This window comes from Danio rerio, chromosome 17 (assembly GCF_049306965.1).
Source record: "Danio rerio strain Tuebingen ecotype United States chromosome 17, GRCz12tu, whole genome shotgun sequence".
NCBI classification, from domain to species: Eukaryota; Metazoa; Chordata; class Actinopteri; order Cypriniformes; family Danionidae; genus Danio; species Danio rerio.
In genome coordinates, this window is record NC_133192.1 from 10,461,792 (window position 1) to 10,481,471 (window position 19,680).

The 19,680-nt window shown below is 37.4% G+C and overlaps 1 protein-coding gene across 6 annotated transcripts in view; it reads left to right on the plus strand.

Annotated features, from left to right (window-relative positions):
* Positions 1 to 5,262: 5,262 nt before the first annotated feature.
* Positions 5,263 to 19,680, plus strand: part of npas3 (neuronal PAS domain protein 3) — a 608,964-nt gene continuing 594,546 nt past the window's right edge. For 4 of the 6 annotated variants that reach the window (XM_017351763.4, XM_068214528.2, XM_017351764.4 and 1 more), the window contains exon 1: positions 7,591 to 8,042. In XM_017351763.4, coding sequence (XP_017207252.1) covers positions 7,993 to 8,042 — 50 coding nt within the window. In that variant the 5' untranslated portion in view covers positions 7,591 to 7,992. Of the gene's footprint in view, positions 6,306 to 7,590; positions 8,043 to 19,680 lie in introns of those variants that run through there. The other 2 variants (XM_017351762.4, XM_009292848.5) reach the window with 1 other exon arrangement.

Below are 19,680 nucleotides of genomic sequence, written 5' to 3' on the forward strand. Positions count from 1 at the left end.
AGGTCTGCCCGCTGGTCAGCCCGCGTTTTGGGTAAAGGTGCCTGCTATGCGTGATCCCCACTAGGCGATCCCATATGCTTATTCCGCCACGGTTAAGTCCCCCAAACCCCCCCCCCGCCCCCGGGCGGACCCGTGTCTTCCCTCCCCGCTAACCACTTTTTTGCTATGCGTACTCCCCCTTTTTAGGGCTAGTCCATATGTAAATTCTGCCATCTATCCCCCCTTGGGTAACGGATGGCCTCCGCAGCGTCCTCCCTATCGGGATTGCACGCTTCCCAACGTACTGTCGTGTATTCCTAGAATTATCTAGACGCTAGCGACTCCCAAAAAAGATACCTATTCCGTAAAACTTCTTTTGAAGTAGGATAAGTTAGGGCCAAGGGCACGTTGGAGGACCACGCCTCTCGTGATCTGGGTGCGTCACGCTTGCCTGACCGCTCTCTCATGGTGGGTGTTGGTAAGGTGCAGTCATTATGGCGCTTTTAAATGGGCTCCCAATGCGTGGATTTTACAATCAAATCCACTTATAGTGCTGAAGTTCCCCCCGAAGGGGAACGTTCGAGGTTACTAAAGTAACCCTTCGTTCCCCGAGGAGGGGAACGGAAGCACTATACTCCGTCGCCATAATGACTGTCCCTTAGCTGTTAAAAGTCTCTTCAGCTTAAAAAGGATAGCGTCTGCTGGCGCCAGGTGAGCTTATATACTCAGTTGATTGCTTATGCCGCTCACCTGCGCAGGCTTGCGCTGCCAATTCATTCTTAATTGGCCCGTTCAATACTCTTTCAGACGAGTAGCTTCTGAACCGAACCTCCCAATGCGTGGATTTTACAATCAAATCCACTTATAGTGCTTCCGTTCCCCTCCTCGGGGAACGAAGGGTTACTTTAGTAACCTCGAACGTTTTTGAGCACATTTTGTTATTATTATTCATTTATTCGTTTGCTGGAAATTAGAACTGAATTTAGAAATAGTTTTAAAACGAATATTTGCGCTTAACAAACAAAAGTATTTATTTATAGACTAATTGATGTCTGTGCGTAAAGGTTTCCCTATCCAAGAGCGAATGTGAAAGTAGTTCCATTATCTCTCATTCTCACGCTGTAGATGCTCTGTTTAACAGTTTTCTGTTAAAAAGCTGTTAACTGTTTGCTTGTGAAATGCTCATTTTTTCCACTTAGACTTACTTTGCGTCCTGTAAATAGCGAATGCGCTCTTGGCGCGACGCAGCTGACTCTTAAAGGTAATGGGAGATGAGACTCTAATCGGTTTATTCTCAAAACACACCTATAACTCATTAAGAAAATAAACTCAACTCTTTTTGACTATGCGCCACGGCGTGAGGCAGATTTCCTGTCCTTGAATTAGCAAAAATGCGTCCTGACACGCCCTGAAAGCGTTTGCGCCCTGCGTTTTGCGCTCTGCGCATGGACCGTCAAAATAGAGCCCATAGTTTGTCTAAAGTGATGTATACACTTTATAGTATATAATGAGGGATACAATCAGTCAGCGAAGTCGTAGCTCCATTGTAAAAAGTTCCATCGGTATTTTCCAGCACGTGAATTCTGACCAATTGATAAGCAGTTTAGGAACTATGTTCAACAACATCTGGCCAATGAGAGATGTGGATTTTGTCAGATGACTGCATTTTGGTTCTTTTCATCTGGTTCGAACCAAAGCCAGCAGTGTGTTGTGAAAACGACCCGAAGACGGCAGAAAATGCTACAAAGTATCATTTATTGCCCTTGGTCCGGACCAAATGAAGCAAACTACAGGTGTGAAAGCACCCTAAGACGCCTACTGGTTTAAAAAGGCCTAGATTAAAAGAAAATGGCCAAATGAGAACTTTTCTGTCATAAACTATAGTAAAACAGCCCGTCAAAAAGAATTTTAGAAAATGAAACCCTGCAAACAGATTAGATACAGGAAAGAAAAAAAAAAACGCTCTTTAATTATCAGCTAACAGTCAGCGCCCGCTCTTTTTTTTTCATGGCCATTTTTCATGGCTCTGCCGTGTGCTGTGTAAATGCAGACAATCGGATACGAGTCACTTTTAAAAGACGATGTAAGAAGGAAAGAAATCGGATACAGTCACAAAATCAGATTTGACCATCAAGATCTGCAGTGTAAATGCAGCCTTAGTTGCCTTAAAAGCAACAAGTTGACTTTACTTTAAAACTGTCAGTAAATCTGTCTACGTAAGTTTTATTATTGTGCACTTAGTTTGTTTACTAAATATAAGGCAACAGGCATACTCAATTAGTTTTTATGACCGAGCTTCTACAGAGCAACAGAATTACAGACAGGACAAAAGCAGATAATAAATATATTTTAAAAATAGATGTGTGTGAATGCAAATATACAAATTGACAAGTGTATGTACAGGTATAGTACTATATACAATGTTATATATGCAGCTGGTATGTGCAAATTGGCATGTAAAGTATGTTGTTAAATCAGTGTATATGTGTATAAAAAGTAGATGTTTGTTCCACAATTACTATTATCAAGTGCTTATAAGATGGATTGCCTGAGAAAAGAAACTGTGTCTGTGTCAGGCTGTTCTGGTGCACAGTGCGTAGCGTCGACCAGAAAGTTTAAAGAGGCAGTGTGCTGGGTGTGAGGGGTCCAGCGTTATTTTGGCAGCCCTTCTCCTCACTTTGGATAAGTACAGTTCTTGAAGAGTATATAGGGAGGGTTGATTCGCTCAGCAGTCCGAATTATCTGACAGTCTTCGGAGGTCAGATGTGGAAGCTGAGCTAAACCAGACAGTTATTGAAGTGCAGAGGACTGATTCAACGATTCAATAATTTGACAGTGTGTATTTTTACAGTGTAAAGGGCTTCATTTATTTATGACGCAGATGAAATTGAGTAGGAGACACTCAAAACTCAGTCAACATGGATTTGTTTGTGCAGAGAGCAAGGGATTTTTCAGGAGCAAACTTTTCTGCATTTGTTTTTTGTGATTAAAACCATTTTTTAATTCCTCATGGTATACATCTTGTCTATTCTGTCTGTAAGAACAAAACACTACATACAAATATATACACAATAGATGTGTTTATTTAACTTATGTAGAAAGATTAAATTAATGTTTTATTTACTTTCTAAAATAAAATGCAAGATAAAATGTCCATATTTAATATGTGTTTAATGCGCCAACCGGATTTTGTCAAGTAGGACTTGTTCCTGGATTAACATGTATGATGATCCTGGAACAACATTCCAATCATCCAATCAGAATTAAGGGATGCATTTACCTTTTATGTTATGTTTAGGCTTAAGGTTAGCTTTATGCACTTATACATGTTATTCCCCTCTGATTGTGGGAATAATTTACAGTTATGGTTGGGTATAGGGATACGGAATAGGTATGGATTACATTTTCAAACAAAAATGATGTTCCAGGATCAATATAGATGTTAATCCAGGATTGCATCGCACTTTGCAAAATCGTGAGATGCATGTCTAATGTTGAATTATTTCACCCAGTGGTCAAAAAAACAAACGTTTATTAACGCTTATTTGTTTTTTTAGGATTGTTAATTGCATTATGGGAGCTTTATCTCTGCTCTATCAACGTTTGATGTTGAAAATTCAACTCTAAAGTTTAACAAATTGATTTTTATTGACATTTTAGCATTTTGAAATAAAATAATTTATAAAAAAATTATATGTAGAGAAATCAATCTGTAAAAAATGTTTTGGCAGCTTACTACAAGGATTTTGTTCTATAATATACAACACCAATGCAGAGAATATATCACTTTAAACTATTAAAGATGTCAATAAAAGTAACTTTAAGGTAGAAAGAACATAAAGATCAAGGTTTCATAATGCAATTCAAAAGCATAAATAAATCAGGAAAATATAAAATAAAAACATGAATCACAAATTACAGAAAACTTCTAATTCACTTTTTTTTTTTTTGCAGAAAACACTACAATATTATGTAACCATGCACTGTACAGTTTTCCATATTTTGTGAATCATGTTTTTTTCCATTGTTTATGCTTTTGATTTGTTTCCTTTAGCAACTTTTGATTTAAAAAAAAAATACTTTTTCTATATTTTTAATAGATTGAAGATATACAGCATGTTGCCTGAATTGGTGTTAAAAATTCAATGCAATTATCTGCCACTTGGGCCTACTTTTTCTGTTATATTACTGACTTAATTCACTATATTATTTATTATACAAAACTACTGAAATATCAATAAAAGTCACTTTGCTAAACTGATAGAGTAAAAATTTCAATATCAAAAGTAAACAGAGCAAAGACAAACATCCCATAACACAATTCCCAACCCAAAGAAAAAATCAGTAATTGTAATATTCTGATTAAAAAAAAAAAAATCAGTATATTACAATAATTGATTATTTTTAGTGTATATTTTAATGCATTCATCAAATTAAACGTACACAAGTCTTTTATAGAAAACATACTGATGCATCAAAAAGTAAATCAACAATCAGCATACTTTGGCCTACACTGTAAATATTATTTGATCAACTAGTTCTGACAGCATATGTTTTCAGGTCATTGTAACTTATTAAACTAAGTTAATTATGTTCTAACTTAATTGTATAAGTTATACAAGCTGTTTTAAGTCAGTTTAACATAATATAAGTTCAATAGACTCATAAGGTTAATTTGATTCAACATAAAATTTAAGAAAACCTGGATTTTTTTACAGTGTATTTATGTAAACAAAAAAATAGTTATAGTAGTCATCTTTATTATATTTCTAAATGACAAATATGTTAAACCTGGTTTGAAGGATAGTAGCACATTAAAAAGATCTATTTTGATTATTAACAAGTATTTTGTGGCTGCCGATAATGCTTTTTTTCTATTTTTATTCTTTATTTTACTATATAGAAATATACTTAACATGTATTTGTCGAATTGTATATTTTTATTCATTGTTTACTTTTTAAAATTCCTTTACTATTCGTGTTTTTTCTGTTGCACTGTGGAAACTTCTGTCACCAAAACAAATTCTTCGTATGTGTAAACATAAAGCTTTCTGATTCAGATTTTGCTGTTAACTTCTTTTAAAAGAGTGTGATTGACCTTACAGCTTCATCTGTGAATCTCCCGCTGCTCCCCGTGGTTCGGCTGGTGAAGGGTTAACAGATGCGGTAAACCTCCGCGCGCTCCCGTGCGAGCGTCCCATTGGCTGCACGGCGGCGGCGCGCGCCGTTAATCAGCTGCACGAGCGGCGGAGTTCATCTTCCCGCACGCGCTATAGCGATGGCATTGCCACACACAGCAGGGCAACACAACACAACACATCAGGAGCATGCACACAGCAAACATCCCATCAGCTTTAGACATTGATCCTGGCAGCAGCAGCAGCAGCACTGACAGCACCTGACCTCTGCAGCATCAGCACCAGAAGAAGAAGCTGATCGGTCCTTCTCTCTGAAAGCAGAAAGCAGTAGCACATCATCATCACAACAGTAGGAGGCGAGCAGATCACATCATGCACTGGACTTTCCTCGCGCACACACTTAGATCTGTTTCCTAAACCACACTGGGAATGGACAGCTGTCTCTGATCTCAATCAGTAGAGCTTTTTTCAGGACAAACCGGACTGATAAAAGTTCTGTGCTCGTTTATTTAGACGCACAAATTCCTTTACACCACAAGGAAAGCGTCGCACGTGCGTTTTTACAGCTTTATAATGCCTTTTTAAAGCCTTTCAAAACCCAATGTTAAGCTGAAATAATATGAAGATACTTTGAATTAGGATTTTAGGAGTTAGTGTGACACTTTTTGGTAAGTTAAGTCTGACGTCGGACCCTAACTGATATCAGACTCACAAGCAGTCATTAAGACAGTCATATACCGGAGGACATGGCTAAATAACAAGATTCTGAGGAAATTCGCCTTTTAAAAACGTAGGAGCTTGAAAGCTTGGAGCGTTTGAAACTTTTTCCGCGTAAAAGCGCACAGGACGCGCAGACAGTCGGCGAGCTCCAGCAAAAGCAGCAGATCTCTCCTCTCACAGCAGAAAACAAGACGTAGAATGGCTGATGAGATTGTTTCCATCACTAATGGGATTGTGCTGTGATTTGTCGGAGCGGAGGGAAGGTTGATACACACATACTCGGTCTGTGCAGGATCGCGGTGCGCGCTCGGGGATGATCAGGATCTTCCCGGATTTCAGTGTTCAGGTGACGGCGGCGGCGGCTGCAGGTGCGGGAGGCGGCGGAGGGATGCCGGCTGCGTCCAGAGTCCCGGGAGCTACAAACGGGAATCCGCAAAACGTCCAAGGCTTGACGTCTTACCAACAAAGGTACGCAGACTAACCGCAAAACATGTTGTTGTTTTTTCTCCCCACACATCTAGGTGACATCCATTCATGTCATATCTGTTGCATTCATTCACGTCAGACATATAAAGCGTTATTGGATCTCTCTGGAGGTTGCTGCAGGTTTAAACTTAGTTTCAGGTGTTGCTTCATCTATCACACAAAACGACTCACTATAGAAAGCCAGCCGTTTAGTGAAGCTGTAAAGTTTTATTGTGTGTCATATTCCTGAACACACACACACACACACATATGAGAAGAAAAGTCATATTATGATTTATAGTCAACATAAATAAATGTTACATTTATTATATAAATAAACAGTTTATTTTACATGAAGTATTTAGTGATGGTTACAAGAGTGGCACTATCAACAAATGATTAATTCAGAGTTTTAATTTAAATAAAGTGCATAGCTAACAGTTTAAAATTGAAAATACCGCTCATGTATTTTCAAAGAACTACTGTAGTTAAACAACTAATCACCAAAGCCCAGAAAACACCACTAAACCACAGTGTGTGTGTGGTTTTGATTCATACATTCAAATTAAGTCTTGATAAAGTTCTTAAACAGACTCAGGATTGTTTTACCATTTATTTTAACACAAATAGAAGCACTCCATCTGCTAAAGCTAGACGGTACATTGAGGTTAATGGATTTGAAAGCCTCCGATTGTTAGTATATCAGCAGAATCATGTGCACACATGCTTACATACACTGTCACGTTCAATTAAACAGTCTATTTAGAGCACAACACAATGAACAGGACATTAAATGGGGTGGCTGTCAGCTCATGACCTTGACAGGTCACATGTTCTAATGCACATCACCAAACAGGCCTATATTTATGCCGAGACAGATTCATTTGGAATATACACATATACAAATAATGTACTGAATTAGTGCACAGATCTACTTCAAGCATTGACATTTGTTCTGATATAGGTTTGTGTAGATGTACTTTAACACATGGCATATCTCTTTAGTTTAAATAATAATAATAATAATAATATAGGGGTTATTTAAATTTTTAGTGTTTTAGCAAAGTATCTATTTCCATATAATATAGTCTCACATTGTGAAAAACAATGAGCAGATTTTGACAGCTGTCAATCACACTGTGTTCATTAAAAAATACCAGTGCATACATAAAAAAGCTAACAATCAAAAACTACCATAAAGCAATTTTTCTTATGTAAATCTTTCTAACAACGCCTGAAAAACAACCTGTATATTCCTTATAAACTCAAACTATTTCCAACTACAACTGAGTGGCGTTGTTGCGCCGGCAGGAGAGGGAGATGAGAGGGAGAGAGAGGCAGGAAAAACGCTGGAAAATGCGGACAAACATGCTAGGAAGAAGCGGCTGTGTTCGAGGGGCACATCGTGGTGTAAATGCCCCTCTCGTGCACTGATTCCTGCCCCGGTTTACCCCGCGAGGACAGCCGCCGGATCGCACGAGCGTCCCCGGGTTTCCTCTCACTTTATTGGCATGCCTTTGGATCTCAGCGTCGGCTGGTCTCGCTCCCGTCTGACTGCATCTTAACGCACGGAGGCACGGGCGCTCCGGTACCGCCGATGGCGTTGCTTAAATGCTCCCGGTTCCGCTGTCAGCTGCTCGTCGCGTGAAATCTGGAGGAGAAAAAAAGTGTAATTAATAATTGCAGGAAGATGGCGCCCACCAAGCCCAGCATTCAGCAAGACCCTTCCAGAAGAGAACGGTAAACGCTCGGTTTGTTGTGTGTTTGTGGAAACGCGTGCGCTGACGGGCATTTTGGACTGGGATGTGAAACTTTGCCCTTTCCGCAGGAGTGTGTGTGTGTGAGGGGTTGGGTAACAGGTATACACGCTGACAGAAGCGGCGAGTGTGTGTCTGTTTACGCTGGTGTGTGTGTGAGGGTGAAAGAGAGAGTGTGTGTGTGTGTGTTTTTGGTGGACAGAGGACATGACCGTTGAATGTGTTCAGCGTGTGTCGCGCTGTGTTGGCAGGTTTCGCTGGAAATTTGTGGACATTCGAACCTGACTGTGTTGCAATTTTGCATCCGCTCGGCGTTTGTTTTCGCGGCATTAGGCCAATCTGAGTTAAACACTCTGTTTACTGCTGAGAAGTAGTATGCAGCAGGCTGCTGTTTGAGGAAGTTTCCATGTAGATTGATGTGCATTTGAGTCCTCAATCAGAAACTCTTGATGTGGTTTAAAATCTTGCATAAGCATTAAATGTTTTTGTTGTTGAACACAAGACTAGCGTGTTAAAGTGGGACTTCAGTTGCTGAAATGCTTATATTAAGAGTAGTGTTTTTAGACTTGCATGGCAGGTGTATAACTGCTTTCACAGTCAGTTTAAAATGACATTTCAATAGGTTTTCATTGCTGTTGAGTTGTTGAAATTCCCAGGTTTTACAACCGATGACAGGTGGTGCACTAAACTCATTTGTCAGATCTATATAGATCTGAAATTCTGTGCATAAAGCAGATGTTTGAAGGCGTAATGCATTAGCTCAGAAATACACCACTAAAAATTCATCGTTTAGCTGTCATGATTTATAGATCTGAAATTGTGATATAAAACTAGCCTGTACATGAGTCTGGGGAATGTTTAAGCGCTGCTATTTTGTACATTTTATACTCACTGTTGTTGATATAGGTGATTCAGTTTTTTTTCAATTCTGAAAGATTTATAGTTGTGATATCTCATATATCTGTTCTGGAATCACTGTTTTGGTGGTTTGAGGACTTTAAAGTGTATTTATTCAGAAGCTAGATTAACCGAGTGTCCATATTTCTGTGGTTTGCAAGGATTAGCTGCTCTGTAGATCTGAAATGTGAATACGACTATAGTTTATGTAGTCTAGTAAGGCGGCTGTGTTATTGCTTTTTTTGTCTGAGCTGTATGCATATGCATCACGGCAGGTGTTGCACTAAATGAATCCACAGTTATGAAATTACTCCATGGTATGATGTGAATTGCTTCGACTAGTCAGGTGCATTTTGTTTTATTGCTATCTTCTGTGTTATCAAGTGCTATAGCATGTGCATCATTACAGCAAGTGGTTGTCTTATTTTCTCTGGTTATGTTGTAGAATATTGCTCGCTCTGACTCATGTAAAATAATATGCTTTTTTTGGTTCCCTTTTAGCTTTTAGGAGTATTAAATTAGTCAGCGCTGATTCACACTGTACTGCTTGAGACTGCTTGTTGAACTAATGTTAAATTGTATGCAATAATTCACATGCAGCATGTGTGTGTGTGTGTGTGTACAAAATATCAGCCGTAGCGCCAGTGACATTTTACAATGTAAACACAACCCGTTTCATATACTGTATCAACTCTGCTAGAACGAATGTGAGTTTGTGTGTGTGTGTGTGTGTGTGTGCCTGACCGGAGTGTGAATGTTATCATTAGCAATCTTGACTAAACTCTCATCAAGCTCGATTATTTCATAATTCCGCCCATAATGCGCAGATTACACTAATGCACCTATGTCTAAATAGGCCAGGACTTCCGAATTATATTCCACCCCCTGCCAGTCATAACAGCAGGAGATGTTTATGCTAAGTCAGTCTGCAGTAATCTTTCTGGCGGGAGCGTATTTGTGTGCCATTCCGAGCATATCGCAGAGATAGGAATCTTGAAGATGGAATTAATTTCGAGGGGGGAAACTTCATAGCCGGTGCACGAGTGCTTCCTTTATCACCTGTTTCCGACCGGCATTCTGAAGGGCTAAATTGCACTCTGTGATTCGTTATGTGGCTGCACTTGAGAGTTGAACCGAATAACACCGGGGCTGAAATTCTAGGGGAGTTTATTTCTTTTCTTTTTTTTTTAATGCAGGGCTGTTTACTAGCACCAGTTCCTGCTGTAGTAAGTGTCAGGAAGGGAGGGATTGTGCTCTTGGCCGAAGCAACTCCCAAGGAGTTGGACGAGAGAGTGGGAGAGCGCGAGAGATTGGTTGGCGTGAATTTATACACAACACTAAACACAAAGTTGGCTTTGTGTTGAAGAAAGCAATGCCTCCCTCCCTCACTGTGAGCAAACAAAAGTGCTAAATTGTTCCATTTCCTCTCCTACGGTGCAGCAGTGGATCCATAGATTGCGACCGGAGCTGTGGCATTGTGAAATGCTCGGGCTTTATTTGCTGTTGCATTATAATGCATTGGCTCTCTAATGGCTTGTATATCAACAGGTCCATTAACAAGACACTACATGCGATGCATATCTCCGTCTGTTTTAGCATAGAAAATGTAATGCGTCTATAAGTCTTTTGTTTTACTGTTTTAAATGCTTCTAGAGATTCATAAAAGCTGCGTGCGTAATAAAATTAACAAAATGCCATTTTAAAAAGAAGGTTAGTAAATTGGCCTGCTTGTTATTGAAATTAAATTCCGACACGAACAACATACAGCGTTCATTATAATAATCCTTTGATGTGAAATGATGAACATCTCGCTGAATACTCGGGAGTGTTTTTGTTTAGCTGCGATTTCAGAATATTTATGGTGGAAATGAAGCGCCGATGTTCTCCGAACGCTGGAGAGGCAGACAGCCCAAGCTGAGCTATACCATCACACAAAGGATGCAACCCGTTGATTCGCCAGCATCGCACTCGGCACGCAATAGAGGCAAATAAGCAATTCTGATGTGTATTTATCACAATTAAGAGGGATTTCCAGCCCCCATCTGTGTTGTGCGGTGATTACCGCGGCTCTCGCCAGCCGCCACTCGTCTCTGTTATTGTGAAGGTCAGAGCAGAGAGACAGACATAAAGAAGACGCATCCCGCAAAGGTAATCGTGCAGTCTCTCCATGCATTACTGCACGGCTCATGGCGTGAGATGTATACATCGCTACATCTGAGCTGAGCTGTTTGATTATTCTTGGAGTTTGCATTTTATGTGCGCCCATGTCCTTTATGGATGTATCGAAAAATCGGTGGCTGGCGGATCAGTCATGCTCACTGAATTGCATTTTTGACTGCCTGCGTGTGAACATAGTTTTCGGGCAACATGGTATGGTTCTTGTATATTAGGGTTAACCTTATTATTAATTGCAACTTTTGAAAGTCATGCTTCAGAGGAGATTGAAGCTACTTGTTTTTACCATGAAATCAATTTCCATCAGTTTTGTCCAGGAAGATGCTTATGCATCTGATCTTTGGCGACACTCAGAAATACAGGTACAAATACAGTCACTACTTTTCCAAAGCTACCAATTTTTTTTTTTTACTTTTTAGGTACTAATTTGTACCTTGAATAGTTCACCATAATAAATATTGTCATGGTTTATTTCTTGTTTAAAGCATATCTGATTTTCTTCTGTTGAACTCAAAAGGAGATATTTTTAAAAATGCTCAGACTTCTGTACTTTCGATAATATTTCTTCCACTACTGTGGAAACCAATGTGTCACAGTAACCAGCATTCTTCTAAATATCTTCTTTTATTGTTCAACAGAAGAAAGAAACTCATAAAGGTTTTAAACTGCACATTCATTCATTCATTATCTTTTCGGCTTAGTCCCTTTATTAATTTGGGGTCGCCACAGCTGAATGAACCGCCAACTTATCCAGCACATGTTTTACGTAGCGGATGCCCTTCTATCTCTGGGACACATCCATACACACTCATACACTATGGACAATTTAGCCTACCCAATTCACCTGTACCCAATTCCCCCACCTGTCTTTGGACTTTGGGGGAAACTGGAGCACCTGGAAAAAACCCACGCGAACGCAGGGAGAACATGCAAACTCCGCACAGAAACGCCAACAGTTCACCATAATAAATATTCTGTCATCACTTACTTGTTTAAAATATAGTTGAGTTCCTTTCTTCTGTTGAACACAAAATAAGATATTTTGAAGAATGCTGGGGCGTATGGACTTCCACTGATGTTTCTTCCCCTAATGTGGAAGTCAATGAGTCACAGTAACCAGCATTCTTCTAAATATCTTCTCTTGTGTTCAACAGAAGAAAGAAACTCAAAGTTTTAAACCACAATTTTTAGGTGAAACAATCTGTTCACATGGTCTAGAACAAATGACGTGGGTCTGATTTTTTGGTGACAGTGTTCCTCAATACACTCTCAGAAATACAGCTACAAAAGTCATTTTTCTACAAAATGTCACTACTTTTCAAAAGATACACTTTTTTGACTTTTTAGTTACCGATAGGCAGGTAGTCCACCTAAAAATGAATATTCTGTCATCATTTACTCGCCTTTCACGTTTTCAAAACCTATTTAAGTTCCATTTTTCTGTTGAAAATAATAGAAGATATTTTGAAAAATGTTGAGACCTATGGTCTTCCATTGATATTTCTTCCCTTACTGTGGAAATTAATGGGTGATTTAGTGTTCAACAGAAGAAAGAAACTCATAAAGGTTTAAAATGCACGATGAAGAAAAAAAATAATGAGATCATCTTAACTTTTGGATGAAACAATCCATGTATACATGGGCTAGAGCAAATGACATGGGTCTGATCTTTGGTGACAATATTCTGTCATCAATTTCTCACTCTTCACTTGTTCAACACCTATTTGAGTTTCTTTCATCTGTTGAACTCAAAAGCAGATATTTTTGGACTTCCATTGATATTTTTTTCCCTTACTGTGGAAGTCAATGGGTCGCAGTAACCAGCATTCTTCTAAATATCTTCTTTTGTGTACAACAACAGAAAGTAATTCATAAAGGTTTGAAACCACACGATGAAGAAATAAATGATGAGGTGATTTTCGTTTTTGGGTGAACTCTTTAATGTGGAGCTTTTAGGTACAAAAGTGTATCCAGTGACAGCCATTGCATCTTTAGTTAGAGTTTAGAGTTGAGTGTTTTTACATTTTATGTTTTTTCACGAGTTTACTTGCTTAATTGCCACAACATGGTAAACTATATTGGCATTGCTGTCCTGAAGCGGGAGGCTCGAGCTATCAACTCCCAGAAGAAAGCTCGGACCTCCCATCCTTTTAGGAGGCTCGAGGCTTGACTTGAGTTCCAAATATGAGTCCCCCCCCACTCTTTTTTTAAGACATTAAAAAGAAATAGAGGAGATGGGCAGGTGGAGGGATGCTGGAACGAAATTAGATTAAAACAGTGCAAAGACTTATATAGTGCCACTTATATACACACCTAATAGATTGACTGATCCACCTGACTGATCAGGCTCCTCCTGTATCAACATAGAAACTTTATTAGTTGTCCCAAAAAAGCTATTATGACAAACTTTTCTGCAGTAAATAGGGAATGAATTGCACAATTCACAAAACAGCATAGCATAAGGCGCAAAAATAGAGTGTACAAAATGAAAACACATATGGCAACTTGCCCCGACTTTGACATTTATGAGAAAGGCAGCTTTTGTAAGAACATAGTTTTCATTACAGTCACTCTCATCTGAATTGTGTTCACTTGTTAACAGTAAAATATGATGATATTGTATTCTGTTGTAGTGTGCAACTCACAGAATCACTTCAAAACCTCAGCGTTTACTCCTCTTCATGTGTTTATTAACCCTTTATGAGTTTATTTCTCCCACTGAACACAAAAAAAAAAGATATTTAGAAGAATGCTGGTCACTGTCACCTATCAACTTCCATAGGAAAAAATCTAATTACTATGGAAGTCAATGGGTGCCAACTAACAATATTTTTCAAAATATCTTCTTTCGCGTTCAAGATACTAAAATAAGTCCTGACCAAATTAAGGTTTAGTAAATGATCGAATTTAATTTTTTAGGTGAACTAGCCCTTTAAGATCTGCATTTCGTTCATTCATTTTCTTTTCAGCTTAGTTCCTTTATTAATCTGGGGTTGCCAAAGTGGAATGAACCGTCTACTTATCCTGCATACTGTATGTTTTACAAAGGGGATGCCCTTCCAGCTTCAACCCATAACTGGGAAACACCCATTTAAAACCTGTATTATAACATTTGCTTGTGACAAACAGGCCTAGTTTGGCCTGATTGCTGACTCTATACTACACATCCATACATCTATTGAAGGCTTTTATAAGGCTTCTGAGGATGCTGTTTTAGTTTGAAACTCACAGAATCACCCCAAAATGAAAATGACCTCATCTTTTACTCGTCCATATATGTTTAATAATCCTTTATGCGTTTCTTTTTTCCTTTAAACACAAAATAAGATATTTTGAAGAATGCTGGTCTCTGGCACTCATCAACCTCCTTAATAATAAATCAAATGACTGAAAGTCAATGGGTGCCAGTTAACAGCATTTTTCAAAACATCTCCTTTCTTGTTCAAGATACTCAAAAAGGTTTCGACCAGGTGAAGGTTGAGTAAATGATCGCATTCAAAGTTTTAAGTGAACCATCCCTTTAAGATCTGTATTCGAAACCAGCATACAGCATACTGGCCTGATTGCGGACACTATTACACATTCACACGTCTATTAAAGGCCTTTATAAGGTTTCTGAGGATGCTGTTTTAGTGTGAAACTCACAGAATCACCCCAAAATTAACATGACCTCATCATTTACTCTTCCTCATGTGTTTATTAACCCCTTATGAGTTTCTTTCTTCTGTTGAACACAAAAGAAGATACTAAGAATAATGCTGGTTGCTGACACTCATTGACTTCCATAGTGATAAATCAAATTACTATGGAAGTCAATCAATAACAGTATTTTTCAAAATATCTTTTTTGTGTTCAAGATACTCAAATACGTTTCGACCAAATGAAGGTTTAGTAAATGATTCAATTAAATTTATAGGTGAACTATCCCTTTAAGATCTGTATTCGAAACCAGCATATTGTAGAATGATGCTTGTGACAAACAGGCCTGGTTTGGCCTGATTGCTGACTCTACTACACATTCACACATCTATTGAAGGCCTTTAAAAGGTTTCTGAGGATGCTGTTTTAGTGTGAAACTCAGAGAATCACCCCAAAATGAAAATGACCTTACCATTTACTATTTCTCATATGTTTATTAACCCTTTAGGAGTTTCTCTATTACGTTGAACACAAAAGGAGATATTTTGAAGAATGCTGGTCGCTTGCACCCATCGACTATCATAATAATGAATCAAATTACTATTAAAATCAATCAGCAACAACATTTTTCAAAACATCTTCTTTCGTGTTCAAGATACTCAAATAGGTTTTGCCCAAGTGAAGGTTGAGTAAATGATCGAATTTGAATTTATAGGTGAACTATCCCTTTAGGATCTGTATTCGAAATCAGCATATTGCATATTAATGTTTGCTTGTGACAAACAGGCCCGGTTTGACCTGATTGCTGACTCTATACTACACATTCCTATATCTATTAAAGGCCTTTATAAGGCTTCTGAGGATGCTGTTTTAGTGTGCAACTCACATAATCACCCCAAAATGAAAATTACCTTACCATTTACTATTTCTCATGTGTTTATTAACCTTTATGAGTTTCTTTCTTCCATTAAACAATAAAGGAGATATTTTGAAGAATGCTGGTCGCTGGCACCCATTGACGTCCATAGTGATAAATTAAATTACTATGGCAGTCAATGGTAGAGGTGTGAACCTATACTGGTCTCACGGTTCGGTTCGGTTACGATTATCATGCCTTCGATTTGGTTCAATTCGATATCTAGGTGCATCACGGTGCATTGACAATGCTTTCCATACACAGTGTTATATTTTAGGGGGGAGGCTATAACAAGCTGTTTGTATAAACACACAGACACACAGCACCACACTTAAGCCCTTGCAACAGGGAGAGCTCGCGCTGAGCGGAGCAGAAAAACGCGAAAAAAAAAAAAGCTGGAAAAAAAAAAGCACTTTTCCGACGGTCCCTTACTGAGAGCTCCTCTCAGCGCGAGCTCTCCCGGCTAAACACATATTGCGAGGGCTTAAATGAAGCAGTGATCGTAATGTCGAGCGAAAAAAAAAAAAGAAAGACAGCTGTGAAACATAACCAGCTTTGTCTTTTTGTAGGAAACACACTTTAGATCTTTTTAGGGTAAGAGGTTTTTGAGTTAATGCCATCTATAACTGAGTGTCAGGAAAATCGAAAACAAAACCAACTGAACCACGCTCATTTCTGGCGCCCCCCTGGATGTACAGCGCCCTTAGCATATGCCTATGGTGCCTATGCCACGGGTCGGCCCTGAATTGCCTGAATGTTGTAAATACTCGCGCTCACCTCCCTCGCGACAGAGCGGATAGGAGATAAATGACGTCAGTACATAATAATCGGTTATGATTATTACTGAACCGATACAGAATTGTCCGCGTCTGCATCGCGGTGCACCGAAGAAACAGGTAATTTTGACACCCCTAGGCAATGGGTACCAGCTAACAACATTTTTTAACATATCTTCATTCGTGTTGAAGATACTCAAATAAATTTAACCAAGTCAAGGTTATTTTTTTTGGTGAAAAATCTGTATTCGAAACCAGCATATTGTATAAAAACGTGTGACAAACAGGCGCGGTTTGGCCTGAAAGCTGACTCTACTATACATTTATATCTATCGAAGGCCTTTATAAGGTTTCTGAGGACTCTAGGCTGTACATACGTGCCTTTTTAAGCCAGAGTGAAGAGATCAGAGATGATCATGCTCTAGGCGGCTGAAGTGTTGCTTCTGAATGTCACAGGTTTTGTGATGGTTTGCGGCTGCGGTAAAAAAAACCAGAGCCCCTTCTACGCGTTTAATGTCCACAGTGGTTTTAAGACCTTCATTTAGTATCTGGCTCTAAAGACAGATGTTCTGCCCGCTGACTCCCATCTGCTTCTTTGGTTTGGCAGTGGTGCGATCATCTAATGCTAGCAGCAAGTGTTGCCCTTTACTCGCCCCCCTCTAGTGTTCCAGCAACACTTGTGAGCTTGAACAAACTCTCCAGCGCTTCCAGAATACACGTGTAATCCTCCTGTATATGCACTGGCAAAGAAATGGATTTAAATGCACTGCATACTTGGATTGGGGTTTGGCTTTGCATGCGATTTATGCACAATGCTTTATCATTCTGATTTCAAGATGGCACCACTGTTCTCGACATTTCTCTGCATTTAAGATGTTGGTTTATTTTTCCAAAGGCAAATTTAAGATTTGGTATTGTGAACAGAAGCGTATTACCACTTAAATACAGACTACACTTGTTTTTCCTGAATATTCCATATGTTTTTTTTTTACAATGCATATTTAAAAACAGATTTAAATATGTTTGGATCGTAAAACAACGATAATGATGATAATAATAATAATAATAATAATAATAATAATAATAATAATATAACATTATTTCATTCGCAATAGTCACATCATAGGATTGGCAATGTTGAGTCTCTATTTCATGATTTGCATGTGTTTTTATGGCCTGTGACTGTATGTGGAAAGTCATTCAGACATAATTCAGTTCATTTTTATTTCTATAGCGCTTTTACAATGTAGATTGTGTCAAAGCATCTAGTAGATCTAGTAGTAGTTCTAGTAGATTGAAACTGCGTCAGTTTAGTTTTCAGAGTTGATGTTCGGTTTAGTTTAGTTCAGTGTGGTTTAATTTTCACTGCTGAAAGTCCAAACACTGAAGAGCTAATTTATCGATGCGCGGTTCCACAAGTCCCAAACCAAGCAAGCCAGTGGTGAGGAACAAACTTCACCAACTTGACAAAAGTGAAGGGAGAAAAAACCTTAAGAGAACCCAGGCATGAGCAATTATACAATTAGTAACTTAATTAATGATTCATTTCATTTAATTATTTTTATTATTCAATTACTGTACCTGAATACGGTTAGATTCAAAGAGTAAAACACTGCTTATTTCAATTGTAACTTTTCTTTATTGTATTTATTTTAGTGTGTTTATTAGATTTTATGCAGATGCACTCCCACTTCAGGATCATCCCAGTCATTTCTAAAATGACTTTTTCTGAATAGAAATATTCAAGTCATCTGGTGAAATTGTATTTATATTGCAATATATACTGCAGACTCACAAAATATTGCAATGGCAGTTTTATTTCAATATTGTGCAGCCCTAATAATAATAATAATAATAATAATAATAATAATAATACAAATAATACAAATAATAAAAATAAAGTTTTAAGGTATGAAGCTGAATTTTGAGAACAAATTAAACACATTTGTTGATGTCATTAAAAAATCTAATTATTTTTGCTTGATAAATAGTTGTATTGTTGTTATAATTTTTCCTGATTTTGGCTGACGGGTTATAAAAAATAAATCAAATAGTAATTTTAAATAATTAATAAAATAAAGTTCCAATTAAATAATAATCCAATCCAATAGAAAAAAACTGTAATAAAATATCTAACTTAATGGGAAAAATTGTGAAAAATTATAGATAAACTAATAAAAATAAACTAGTAAAGTAAAATAATAATAGTAATAATAATAATAGTAATAATAATAATAATAATAATAATAATAAACTTTTTCACATTTTACTTAGCCTTATAAATTGTACTATCTACTACACACAGTATACATTAATATATACCTTAAAAAGTTTCAAATAGGGTCAAACCCAACTAATTAGTTAAAAAATACATACATTAAATTTAATTGGCCAAAATATGTCAACATTTTGTCTTTTTTTGACCCAACATTGAGTTACAACAACCCAGCATAAAAAAAATCTTTATATTTTTGTCATGTATTGAGAAAATTCATAGATTTTCCTGTTTTTGGTTACTGGACATAAAAAATAAATGAAATAATAATAATAATAATAATAATAATAATAAAAAATCAGGGATTAAAATAAAGTTCAAATTAAAATAAAAACTATTACAAATAATCAAATTCAATAGGTAAAATGGGAAAAATACAACTTTTTCACATTTCAATGAGCCTTATATGTTTTACATTCCACTAAACAGTAATTAAAGGTCAATTAATACATGAAAGTTTTAGAAAACTGCTTGTTGCCTATTATAACCCAGTGTTGGGTCAAATATTGTCAAACTCAACCATTTAGTTACAAAAGTGTCAATAACAACAACTCGGCATTTAAGATCTAATTACATTTTTTTATTCCAGTTAAATATCATTGTAAAAATGATGTCCATGTTGTTATGCCTATTTCTAGTTGAATTACAGTTTGGTTAAACTGCAATAAATAATCTAACTTAATAGGTAAAATGGGAAAAAGTACAATCTTTTCCACATTTTATTAGCCTTATATATTTTACATTCCACTACACACGTTATATTGAGGTCAATTAATATGTTACACTTAAAAAAAAAAGCTTGTTGCTCATTATAACCCAGTGTTGGGTCAAATATGTTTAAACCCAACTATTTAGTTAAAAAAAAAAAAAGTGTTGATTAAATTTAACTGGAACAAATATGTCAACATTTTGTCTATTTCTGATCCAACCTTGGGTTACAACA